This window comes from Eutrigla gurnardus (genome assembly GCF_963514095.1).
Source record: "Eutrigla gurnardus genome assembly, chromosome: 9".
NCBI classification, from domain to species: Eukaryota; Metazoa; Chordata; class Actinopteri; order Perciformes; family Triglidae; genus Eutrigla; species Eutrigla gurnardus.
Genome location: NC_139923.1, coordinates 6,172,601 through 6,185,080, shown reverse-complemented (window position 1 = coordinate 6,185,080; position 12,480 = coordinate 6,172,601). Strand labels below are relative to the sequence as shown.

At 41.3% G+C, this 12,480-nt stretch overlaps 1 protein-coding gene across 1 annotated transcript; it reads right to left on the bottom strand.

Moving 5' to 3' along the window:
- Positions 1 to 1,413: 1,413 nt before the first annotated feature.
- snx20 (sorting nexin 20) lies at positions 1,414 to 8,472 on the bottom strand. Its single transcript, XM_084018378.1, has 4 exons — positions 8,338 to 8,472; positions 7,617 to 7,680; positions 7,005 to 7,147; positions 1,414 to 6,217 (listed from the first exon to the last, which is right to left on the bottom strand). The coding sequence occupies exons 2-4, from the start codon at positions 7,672 to 7,674 to the stop codon at positions 5,546 to 5,548; spliced, it is 873 nt and encodes a 290-aa protein (XP_083874504.1). The 5' UTR covers positions 7,675 to 7,680; positions 8,338 to 8,472; the 3' UTR covers positions 1,414 to 5,545.
- Between the last annotated feature and the right edge of the window lie 4,008 nt (positions 8,473 to 12,480).

Sequence of the window (12,480 nt, the reverse complement as noted above, 5' to 3'; positions counted from 1 at the left end):
TCACTTAACACGTGGCCATTCAGTGCACTTTAGCCACAATTTCAGTCTTTTCTGACCACAGGCGACTCTTGGAGGGACTTCGTCTGAACTCAGGAGGAAAATTATTAATATCTAAGCTATTTTAGATCCTACATCACCATCTGTTCCCTCTGCGAAGAACAAGAGGAAACAAAAAAATAATACTGTGCAGCAGAAACTTGAAGGCGAACCACCCCAAATCCTGCCCAAGGGGAGGTCTGATCATGGGAGACATCAGAAGTTGAGGCACCAAGAGGAATTAGTTATTATTGAATTAATTTGATTTAGAAAGTAATTTATTGTCACCACATCATGTAGGTGGACACCTGCAAAAAGCAAAACATTAGTGAGGCTGAATTAAAAGAAAACCCCCCACAAAGCATGACTCATGTCTTACCAGAAGGCCCCTCGGTTGCAGCGTTAGCTGGCACACTTTTCATAGACATGGTGCTGACGCGTACTGGTATGCGTTGGGGAGCATGCTCTCCAGGGTCGTACCGGGTATGAGTTAATACAGTTCTTCCACGCTGGTAGCTTGAACGAGAGGTTTTCAGCACCAACATCATAACCATTACCAGATCCAGAGCTCCAGCTGTCCCCTACATAAGCACCAGCCGAGCTCGGCAACCATCCACCTGGAACACTGCCGTCATAGCCATAACCCGCCCCATACGGCCTAAGGCCCGTTGTCACGTTCAGTCCCAAAAGTAACGTAGCCACATGTGTTACCCACAGCCATGTTGGTGCGCTGTAACCACCAGGTCCAATACTGATAAAGACCTCCTCAGCAGCAGGTCAGTAGCTTTGTTAGAGCTTAGTTTGGGTTGATTTGGTAGGAGAGAAAAACCAGCATTCATTTCAGGCCTTGCAGTGGTTTAAAGAAGGTGTTATTTTAGTTAGACCAAGGATACGTCTTTCTATTTTTCACAGAGTCACAGGTGACACTGCCAATCAGCAGACATGAAATCCACAGCACCCTGTAAAATTGACAGCTCTAAAAACCTACAATCGTATGGAAAAAGTTCTGAGGCTGCATAAAAATGTACTCTGTCATCACAGAAAATGATCACAGTGGTATGCCATTCATTTTCTAATAAACGCTGAGTACTGTTTTCCAGACAAAGATTTTTAGTGTAGCAATATTAAGTTATGAAAAAAAAATAAAGTCTTAAGTTAAGACATTAAATGGGCACCCATGTCATTTTGTTGATTTGAATACCTGCAACTACTAAGCACTGATTCATTGGAACACACAATTGGTTTGGTGATCTCATTAAGCCTTGAACTTCACAGACAGGTGCATCCAAACATGAGAAAAGGTATTTAAGGTGGCCAATTGCAAGTTGTTCTTCTCTTTGACTCTCCTCTGAAGAGTGGCAACTTGACTGCTAGAAGTTCCTTCAGTAAATTTCTTTATTTAGATTTATCACCTATATGATAAGACACCATTGGATGAAAAAAATTGGGAAACAGAATTTAGAAAAATGAAAATGGAAAACACAGAATTTAGAAAAATTAAAACGGAAAATACAGAATTTAGAAAAATTCAAATGGAAAACAGAATTTAGAAAAATTAAAACAGAAAACACAGAATTAAGTGTTACAGCCTCTCTTCTCTGCCAGTCTTTTTCTCTACTGCTTTACTGGCAGGTATGGAGAGCCTTGATTACTTAACCACACCTTCTTTAGGCGCGGCCTCAAGAAGGCATAGGAGGCCTGCCAGCTGGGAGCTCACTCTCTGACTCAGGCCTGCTGCAGCACGACTACCAGCTACTCTGTTTGGTTTGATGCACCTTTCAACATGCCTACACCATATTTCCATTCATCCACACACTGCTAACACAACTGATATCATACACCTACATACTCTACACCTATTAATAGTTAGTTTTGGTACATTTTGGTTTAATACACTATTTTTTAAACATTGATGTCTGTGTGGCCTCCCTTTTTGTTGCTATCTTTGAGCCAGATGGTAACAAATGGGGGCTTGCCCATTCAGGATCTGGTTCTGGAAGCTGGTAAGAAAAAAACACAGATTTTGGTTTCTGTTCCAGTATGTGGGTTATGTTGCATGTGCTGGCTTTGGTATTGTCACTATTGTTTTCTGACATGATGGTATTTGACTGCAAACATTTGGAACTCTCATCCCTGTTAGGCACAAGCAATGTGTGGCACTAGTTGCCTCCATTGACCCCTTTTTTGTTTTAGTTTGTTATTTTTGTGCTGTCAGTGGGTAGAGCAGTTGTCTCTGGTGCACTTCAGGGCTGTCCAGGTGATTTACGACATCGCTGGATTTCAACCGAGTCGCTGGGTTCAGTGAAGACTAGGGTCAAGTGAGTGAGCTAGTATTGGTTAGCAGTTAGTCAGAGGGATTGGGTTTCACATTTAAAGTTGCCATCTGACAAATCAGAAACTGGTGACAAAATCTAGTGATTTAAATGTGCAGGTTAAAGTCCCAGTCGGCAAGTCTGGCGGATCGAGGGCACTCTGTCAGATTTTGAATGTTTACAACTCTCACGCTCCTCCCCCATGGCCACCGAGCTCCTTCCCCTCGACTTCGTGCCCTTTGAAATCCCTTAGATCACGCCACCTTTGAAACGCGGGTCCGATGTTGACCCTGATTTTATCACGGGCACCGTCGCAATCGTTCTTTTTTTTTTTTCCTTCTTTTCCACCGGTGTTTTCTTTTCCTTGGTTGTTTTGGACCTCCTCGTTTCAGTTTTTAACCGAGGAATTGGAAGCTTGTTGCTACTTCCCTCCACCTCCCCCCTGTGATAGTGGAACGACCTGAGGGGGGAGGGGCTCTGTGTGTGCACCAACAGAGCCCTGCGTGCTGATTGGACAGGATGACCCGGGCTCTGTCATTTTTTTTTTTTGCAAAACAAACAGGCTCTACATGCACGTAGAGGTGCGCTTTTTTTCTCAAACCGGATGATTTATGTTGTTCTATCGGAGCATAGTGTTGGCTTCGGTCAATATGATTAAAAAAATGTTGCAGACTGGGACTTTAAGATACCCGTTTATATATTCAAAATGTCTTCTATTGAAGGTTTTGTTGAGTGTCCAAATGAAGAATTGCTAAATTCATACAAAAAAGACCAGCTCGTGAAATTGGCTGACTATTATAATCTGGAATTAACTAAAAAGTTGAATAAAGATGAATTGTTGGTCACATTAAAGACCCACTTGGTAAAAATGGAAATCATGTCTGAATTTGCAGGGAGTGAAAGCACACCTTCAGAGTTGGGTAGTTCTTCTCAGGGACGGGCCGTGGCAAATGGTAAAAAAAAAAAAAAAAAAAGTTGGTACAAGAAATAATCCCACGTTAATTAAAACTCAAAGCAAAGCCTATTTAATAGAAATAATATTTGTAACAACATTAGAACATTAGAATTATATCATTTCATTTTATTCCTGGAATCATATGTTTTTATTATTAGACTGTAATACTCAATGGTGTCACATACTCCTCTCTTCAGATGCACTGTTGAAGTTTCTAAATCCCACCCCTGGGCCATCTACCACATCTACCACTGCTGCCTCCACCTCAGCAGCACAACCCAGCCATGATGCAGCAGCATCAAGCGGTCTTCCTGTTGCCCCCACCTTTAATATCTTGTTTTGTGCAGTGCCTTATTTATATTGTTTTTATTTATTTTATGCAGCTTGTTGACACATTTTATTTTGTGTTTAGTTAGATCTTATACTTAAGCCTATTTATGAATGTATGTAAAAATGATTGTATTTCATATATTCATTTTATTTTTTGTATTCATTTATTTATTCATAATTTTTTTATCTTGTTAACTATTCTGATTGTGAATTTGCTTTTTTTTAAGTAAAAAAAAGGTCAAAGACAAAGCTCTTCGGTTTCTTGTGAGTATATTCACTACACTGCCGATGCAAAGGGGACGCCACCTAAAATCTTGCCTAGGGCTCCAGATTGGTTAGGGCCGGGCCTGGTTCTTCTGATTTACCTTCCCCACCAGTTGTTGGGCTAAGTAAAGAGTCCATTGTTGCTTCGCTTCTGTCTGGTCTTGGGGCTAGGTTAACATTTGATCAACAAAAGCAACTGCTCCTTTTACAACTACAAAGGGATCAGGAGACTAATCTAGAGTTAGAAAGGTTAAGACAGAAGGCCCACCTGGAAATTGCTTTTGCTGAGTCAAAACAAAAGATGGATTTGGAACGCTATAAATTGGATCTTATGAGTGAGGGTACATTTTTGCCTGGGTCACAAAAGGCTGAAGAGCCAGTAGTCTCTATTCCTCCTACTCCATCGTTTAACATTGCTGATAGTTTGAGGCTAGTGCCAAAATTTAACGAAAAAGATCCATACATTTTATTTCTGTTGTTTGAACATTTAGCAGAGGCAAGACAATGGACTGATGCTGATCGTACCCTCCTGCTTCAGTGTGTATATACTGGGAAAACCCAGGAGGCGTTTGTGCGTGATTTCGCCACCTATTTTAACCGCTGGTGCACTGCTTCTCAGGTAGAAACGTTGGAGGATCTGCAAGATCTTATCTTACTTGAGCAATTTAAAAATACTATGCCTGATCGTGTTGAACAAAAAGTAAGCAAGCTTTCAGAGGCTGCTAAATTAGCGGAGGAGTTTGTACTGACCCATAAAGGTTTTTTGTTGACAACCGCAGTTGTGGAGATTCTGCTTTCAGAGAGAGTAATGTGGGGGCTCATCACAGTAAACATTTGACAGGTGGGACAGATAAGTTTTCAGGAAAGGCAGACCGTGGGTTACAGGGAAAGTTTAACCCTAACAACATCTGTAATTTTTGTTTTGGTAAGGGACACTGGTGAAATGAGTGTCCAGTGTTGAGGAAAAAATCACGGTCTGGATATGTGCCAGCAAAACCATCTGGGGCTGTGGCATCTCGGCGTGCAGGAGAAAGGGCCAAAGTCATTGCTGCCGTGAGGACACACACAAACTTCTTCGGAGTCTCATAGCTCCTGTTGTTGCCCGAGAGCAGATAAATTGTTCAGATGATGAGATAGACCCAGGTTACAAAGCATTTGTGTCAGATGGTTATGTTTCACTGGTTGGGAGTGGAAGTAAAGTACCTGTAAAGATATTAAGAGATTCAGAGGCTCTGGAGTCTTTATCACTTTATTGTACAGTCTGTGTTGCCTTTCTCTCCTGAGACGGCCACTGGTTCCAGTGTTGAGGTCTGAGGGATGGGTTTGACAGTTTTCTCTGCTCCACAACATAAATTGACACTATTTTCAGATCTGCTGGAAGGCAAGGTGGTCATGGGTGTGCGTCCTTCTTTGCCTATGGGGGGAGTACAGGTCATCTTAGGAAATTACTGAATTTGGCCAAAAGTGATGCAAGAGAGTTTTCCAATCCAAGTAGATGGTGCTGAGTTCTCCAACACTTCTAATATGGTGGTTAGCACCTGCGCTGTAACGTGTGCTTTAAGCCGTGCCAGTGGTGATACCTCTCTGGAGGATACATTTTAAAAATGTGACTCTCGTGATCTTGTAGACCTTAAACTCCTTCAGAGCCTCAGGTGAACTCTTGGACCACTAACTCCTTCAGAGAGCAGGAGGACACCTTGCCCCTCTCGGCGTCCCTCAGGACAGCTAACTCCTCCTGTAACTGAGCCACAGGACGTCTGAGCTGATAACCTAAATCCACCAGCAGCTCTAACAGCGAGGCTCTGTAGCGCTTTAGTCCGTAGCGTCTCACCAGAGGCAGAGCTTTCTGAGCTGCAGCAAATGCCTGATCTGGTTCCTCGAGGTCCCGGTAACAGACTGCGAGAGCTGAAAGGGTGGGTACGGTCAGGCCTGGTTTCTGCCACGGCGACAGCTTCTCCTGAACCTCTAAAACAGTCTGCAACTGCTCCACGGCAAGCTGAAACTGTCCCGCTCGCAGCAAACTGTACGCTTGTTTCTGCTCCTGCTCGGTGAAGAATTTGGCGAAGTGAGGTGAGTGTCGGACGCAACGTGTGGCGTAGAGTTTAGCGAGGTAATCCTGAAGGGCGAGGCGGCGCTCTGAGATGAATGCAGGACAGAAATTGGAGCTCAGGTGTTTTCGAGGCAAAACCACCTCCTCCAGCTCCTCGTCGAACTCCTCCAGCAGTTTTTGATGGAAGTGGGAAAAGTCGCTGTAACGGCGCTCCACGGACACACGGTGGGAGTCGAAGCTGCCGGACCGCATCACCACGATTTCATACACCTGGAGATAGAGGAAACACAAATCAGAGCAATCATTCAGTGAATATAACCACAACTTCTACACTTGAGTTTTTGTACAGATGAAACAAACCATATGTAACACATTGGCTTTAGAGTACTTGGTAGGTGGATGCTCCTCTTTACACGGAGCCATGCCAGTTGTTTCCCCTGTTGCCAAGCCATATGTGATGCGAAGCTAACTGTTAACTTCTGTTTCCAGTCTTTATGTTATGCTAAGTTGACTGTTACTCCACGTTCCCAGTCTTTATACTAAGCTAAGCTATCTTAAAGCCTGGAAAATGCTAAAATAAGCCAACTCAATTAGCTCTTCCCAGTCTTTATGCATAGCTATGCTAGCTGTTTCCCTCTGTTTCAAGTCTATATGCTAGGCTAAACTAGCTTTGCCCTCTTGTTTCCAGTCTTATGCTAAGTCAAGCTAGCAGTTTCCTCTGTTTCCAGTCTATATGTTGAGGTAAATTAGCAGGTTCCATCTGTTTCCATTCTTAATGCTAAGCTAAGTTAGCTGTTTCTAGACTCCATGCTAATCTAACCTAACCAGCTGCTGACTGCAGCTTCATACTTGTAATTGTACTCTTTGGTGTATTTATTCCTCTAATCATAGCTATATGATTGTAGGTTAAATATAGCAGCTGCTGTTGTTGTAATGATCCACTGGATGGATGTTATTGTTCTATTTATCACGTTGTGACATTCATTTAAAAGATGTGTCTGTAACAATGAATAAATACAGATTACAGATGAACACCTGTACTAAATGTGTGTCTCACCACATATTTGGACAGAACATGTTGAATAATACGAGTCGATGGGATTTCAAACAGCAGCCTGATGGGTCGCTCTCTCTTCTTCACTTCCCTCCAGTTCTGCTGCAGCTCCTTAGTGGTCAGACTGGAACAACTGGGAGGTTCATCTATACACACACACACACACACACACACACACACACACACACACACACACACACACACACACACACACACACACACACACACACACACACACACACACACACACACACTATTTAGACTCTAGATTATGAATGTTTATAGTTTTCTTTTAGAAATAATAATCTTTCATAATAGCTGGTGATGTCACCTCCAGATATTTAAAGCAAAGACGATTACGTCTAAGAGCAGAAAAGCTTTCAGTGAAACAGTAAAAGTGTTGCAGGAGTAGTTCCTAGCTAAAAGTACCCATTATGCAGAGATACTGCCCTATACTAGTATAGGATTTGGGTCAGTGTTGAAATCTGCGGAAGATGAAAAAGAAGAAGAAGAAGTAGAAGAAGAAGAAGAAGTAGAAGAAGAAGGGACACAGAGTTCATCATGTACAGTTCAAAATTACACAACAGAATGAGACATGAAAGACTGAGTGAGAACCTGGAGACATCGGGTCCGTCTCCGTCTGGTCTTCAGTGTACCTCTCTGGTTCTGACATCACAGACTGATCCACAACAACGAAGACATCAACACACAGTCATGATCAATACATACTCATATCATATTGTACCAGAAGTACTCAGAGCCTTTACTGCATTAAAAGTACTAATACCACACTGAGAAAATACTCCATGACAAGTAAATGTATAATACAACACTGAGAAAATACTCTACTACAAGTAAAAGTACTAATACCACACTGAGAAAATACAAGTAAAAGTACTTAAAATAAAAGATTGTTGGTGCAGTAAAATGTTTCACTATTATATCTGATGTTTCTGGATTCATATTACTGATGCATTAATTTCTGTCCTTTGAGAACCACGTCTCTCTAAGAAGTGAAACAGCTCTGTTTACAGTTTTGTGGTGATGCATTTTGATATGAGTGTATTAACCTCAAGTAGGATATATTTTTTTAATATTCTAAATAAAATATTAATCTTTCAGTTCATCACAAATATTCAACAACACACCAGGACAGGAGCTAAAGTTTTCAGACAGATGAAGTGGAAGTAAGAAGCACAAAATGTACCTCTGATGGAGAAGTAGAACGTACTCAAGCACTCAAGTGCAAGTACATCTCATATGTATAGTATACAAATACTAAACTGTAATATAACTCTAAGCTTGACTTCACAGACAGAACAATAAAATATCTCACCTTCAGTCCTGCAGTTCAGCTGTTGAAAAGCTCCAGAGAAAAATGAAAAGTCAGTTTATCCTTTGTGCTAACAGGAGGAAGTAAATTCACACCAGCATGAGAGACAAACAAAAAGGGAGAAACGGAAGTGAAACTAAAGAAAAGTGTGTGTGGTAGACATTCACTGTTTAAAGCTGCAGTGAAAACTGATAATCCAGATAATCTGCTCCGTATGAAAGATTATCAACACAACAAATATGTAAAATACTCATGTGGCTGACAGAACCTGAAGTTCCCACTTTTGTGGTTTAGACCCATCCTTCTTCTGTCCTCGGCCTGTTTCATTTCTTCACCTGCAGGTCCTCTCTGCTCCTCTGGGGAGAGACGTGTCATATTCAATCAGACTAAAACAGTGTGCAAAGTAACTAAATGTGGACATATAACAGTAATAGTACTACTACTACTACTCAGGTGGCTGGTTCTGAAAAGTGAAGCCAACACTCTAGTGCCTTAAACTTGCAGTCTCTCTGCTGGCCATCAGGAGGCGACTACTCTAGTTGCAAAAAATAAGTCTGATTGAATGGAAATCAAAGAGAAAACAATGGTCCATTTAGAGTCAAACTGTCAGGATCTGGACTGTATTGTCTGTAGGCCACCAGATGGCGACTCTTTGGACTTTTCTGTGTAGTGATTTAGTTACATTTACATTTCGGGCATTTAGCAGACGCTTTTGTCCAGAGCGAATTACATTAAGTACATTTGTCAAAAGAAAGAAAGAAACCACAACATATCATTGCCGATAAAGTAAGAGCTAAAAAATAGAAAAAAGTGTTAGGCCCTCGTCTGAGTAAAGTAGTAGCTGTTAGCAAACATACCTTAAGAACAACAGTGCTATGATCAAATAGGTAAGAACATGGAATATTTAATTTGGTGTGTCTCACCTGTGTTTGTTTGTTCTGTGTATTTAAGTTGCTTTTGGGTCAGTCTCTCTTCAGTCTTCACCATTGAACAGTACATAAATCCTGTTATTGTTCAAATGGAATTAATTCACCTCTTAAAATGCTTGTTGGTCCTTTGGGATTTAGCTTTTATATCTTTTTGGGACTTATGCCTTTTTCAGTTTTATTAACTTTTGAAAGATTTTTGTTTGTGCGGTTTGGATTAAGCCCTGTTCCCGTTCAGGGAGAAGTCTCATTTGGGATATCATAACCTGTGAACTCTGTCAGAGTCTGCTATTGAATAATTTGACTGCCTACTTAGCTCAGTCAGTAGAGTTTTGACTTGGGATATGGGAGACAATGGTTCGCATCCTGCTTGCCTGAACTGAACCATCAGCATGAGCTTACTTGCGGTGTCCCCCAAGGATCTGTCCTCGGACCCCTTCTCTTTATCTTGTACATGCTGCCACTGGGTTGTGTCATCAGCCGGTACGGCATTTCTTTTTATTGTTATGCCGATGACACTCAGTTGTACCTCCGAACTGACCCCAACCTACGTTCAACCCGGTCCGCTCATCATCACCTACTCTAGCCCTCTCCAATTGCCTGGAGGAGATTAGGGCGTGGATGAGTCACAACTTCCTCCAGCTGAACAGTTCCAAAACTGAAGCCATACAAATTGGCACCCCTCATCAGGTTCAGTCATCACCCATAACCACCATCTCCTTCTCTGGTCAAGGCATCCCCCTCTCTACCTCCGTTACCAACCTCGGTGTTAAGCTGGACTCACAACTTACCTTTGTAAACCACATCAAACATCTGTACAAAACCTGCTTTTTCCATATCAAGAACATTTCTAAACTCCGCCAATTCCTCACTTTCTCTGATGCAGAAAAACTCGTCCACGCCCTAATCTCCTCCAGGCTTGATTACTGTTAACAGCCTGCTCATCCGTATTCCCAACAAACACCTTCACAAACTTCAATTCATTCAGAACTGTGCTGCCCGAACTCTGATGAAAACCCGCAAATACGACCACATCAGAATCCAATACAAAATCGCCCTCATCACCCACCTTTGCAACTACAGCAACGCCCCGCAATACCTCAAAGACCTCCTTACCCCTCACTCATCGACCCGTAACCTCCGGTCCCAAAGTACCAACCTCCTCCACCAGCCCCGCACGATGGGAGGCCGAGCCTTCTGCCCCGCTGCCCCCCACATCTGGAACTCCCTCCCTGAACACCTACGACAACCCCAGTCTGTGGTCACCTTTAAAAAAGGTTTTTGTTTAGACAGGCTTTCCTAGGTTGACCCTAGATGTTTTTATTCTCTATCTGCATTTTATTCTCCTCCTTAAGCTGTTTTATCTACTACTGATTTTAACGTGTCTGATTTTTCTCTTAGTCTTAGTCGTTTATTTTGTTTCTGGTTTCTGTAGCACTTTGAGATTACTTTATGAAAAGTGCTTTACAAATAAAATGTATTGTTATTATTATTATTATTATTATTATTATTATTATTATTATTATTATTATTATTATTATTATTATATAAGCACAGGCAAATAATACATTTGAGAGACCTGCAAGAAGTGATGCTTTAACCAGTCATCTGTGCAACACCATTACTGCATTACAGAACAGAACACATAAAACACGACACTCCTCAAGTCGGTTTTCACTCCACACAAATGAAGTGTGAAACAAACCCAACAGAAATCTAATGAGACTGAATTGAAATTCAACGTTGCTCTTAACGACTCCGGAAGCAGAAAAATGATTTGCTTTGTAAAAGCAGACATGTTAAGTTAATCAGAAACAAACAACATGTTAAGAGTTCCTGACACAAAAAAAACACTTCATTGTTGAATCAAGATAAATGATTGAATCAAAAATCAGGGTTGAGCTTGTTTGAATTATTCTAGAAATAAATCTTTTTTAAAAAATGTTTTTGACTTTAAATTCAATTTTAACACAAGTTATACATTTCTCTCTCACTTTTCACTGTTTAATTTAAACTGTATTCAGATGGGAAATATCCAGAATGTCATGATAAAAACACAAAGATTACAGGTCAGATAATAATGAATACAATTCAACAGATAGCACAGATAGATAGATAGATAGATAGATAGATAGATAGATAGATAGATAGATAGATAGATAGATAGATAGATAGATAGATAGATAGATAGATAGATAGATAGATAGATAGATAGATAGATAGATAGATAGATAGATAGCTCCAGAACTTTTATTTTGAAGCCAGTTTGTTTAGATCAGTAATTTATTAAAGGGCTATGTCTGGAGAAATAGTGTGCTTGGTCACACACACATATAAACACATGTACAACTAATAATCCATTGGGTGTGATGCATCATGGTAGTCACTTGGAAAAGAACATGAAGGTCACATCAAATGTCAGAAGCATTGTGGCATTGATTGATAACCAGATGAAGCTTCACTAATGGAAACTGCAGCCAGTCCACTGATCAATAATCAATCAGCTGACAGTTTAGATGGACAGGTGATCTTTAACAGCAACTTTCATCAAGTTAAAGGTCACCTGACCCTGACGTCCTCATCAATACATCCACCTGCTGCTGTTCTTCTTCTGGTGATTTTATTTGGGTATATTAAGTTCAGACTCAGATGGTTTTACTCTAGTTCTCACATTTCTGTCTGAAGTTTGAAGGTTTTTAAGGAAACATTTTCTTAGCTTAGCCCACTCCCTGGATGTCTTTAATTTACGTTTATCCACATTACATTAAGACGTGGTGATGAATATGAAAATATATATTTAAAAATGATTACCAGGGTTTAGTTCTTGTCTTGGGAATATGTTTAATATGAATCTGATGTATTAAACCTAATTCTATTTCAGTCGAGGCCAGTCGAGGTAACTACCTTGACTGACTTCGACAGGCCTCGGCCTCGATTGGCCTAGACGGGCCTCGAATGGCCTCGACGGGCCTTGACAGGCCTCGACGGGCCTCGAATGGCCTCGACAGGCCTCAAGGGCCTAAATGGGCCTTGACGGGCCTTGACAGGCTTGATGGGGCTCAATGGACTTGATGGGACTTGAAGGAGCTCAAAGGGCTTGACAGGGCTTGATGGGGCTCAATGGGTTGTTGGGCCTGAACTGGGTTCAACAGGCTTGATGAGGCTCCACGGAGCTCCACAAGGCTTCATGGGGCGCCATAGGAATGGGGGCCATCACAAA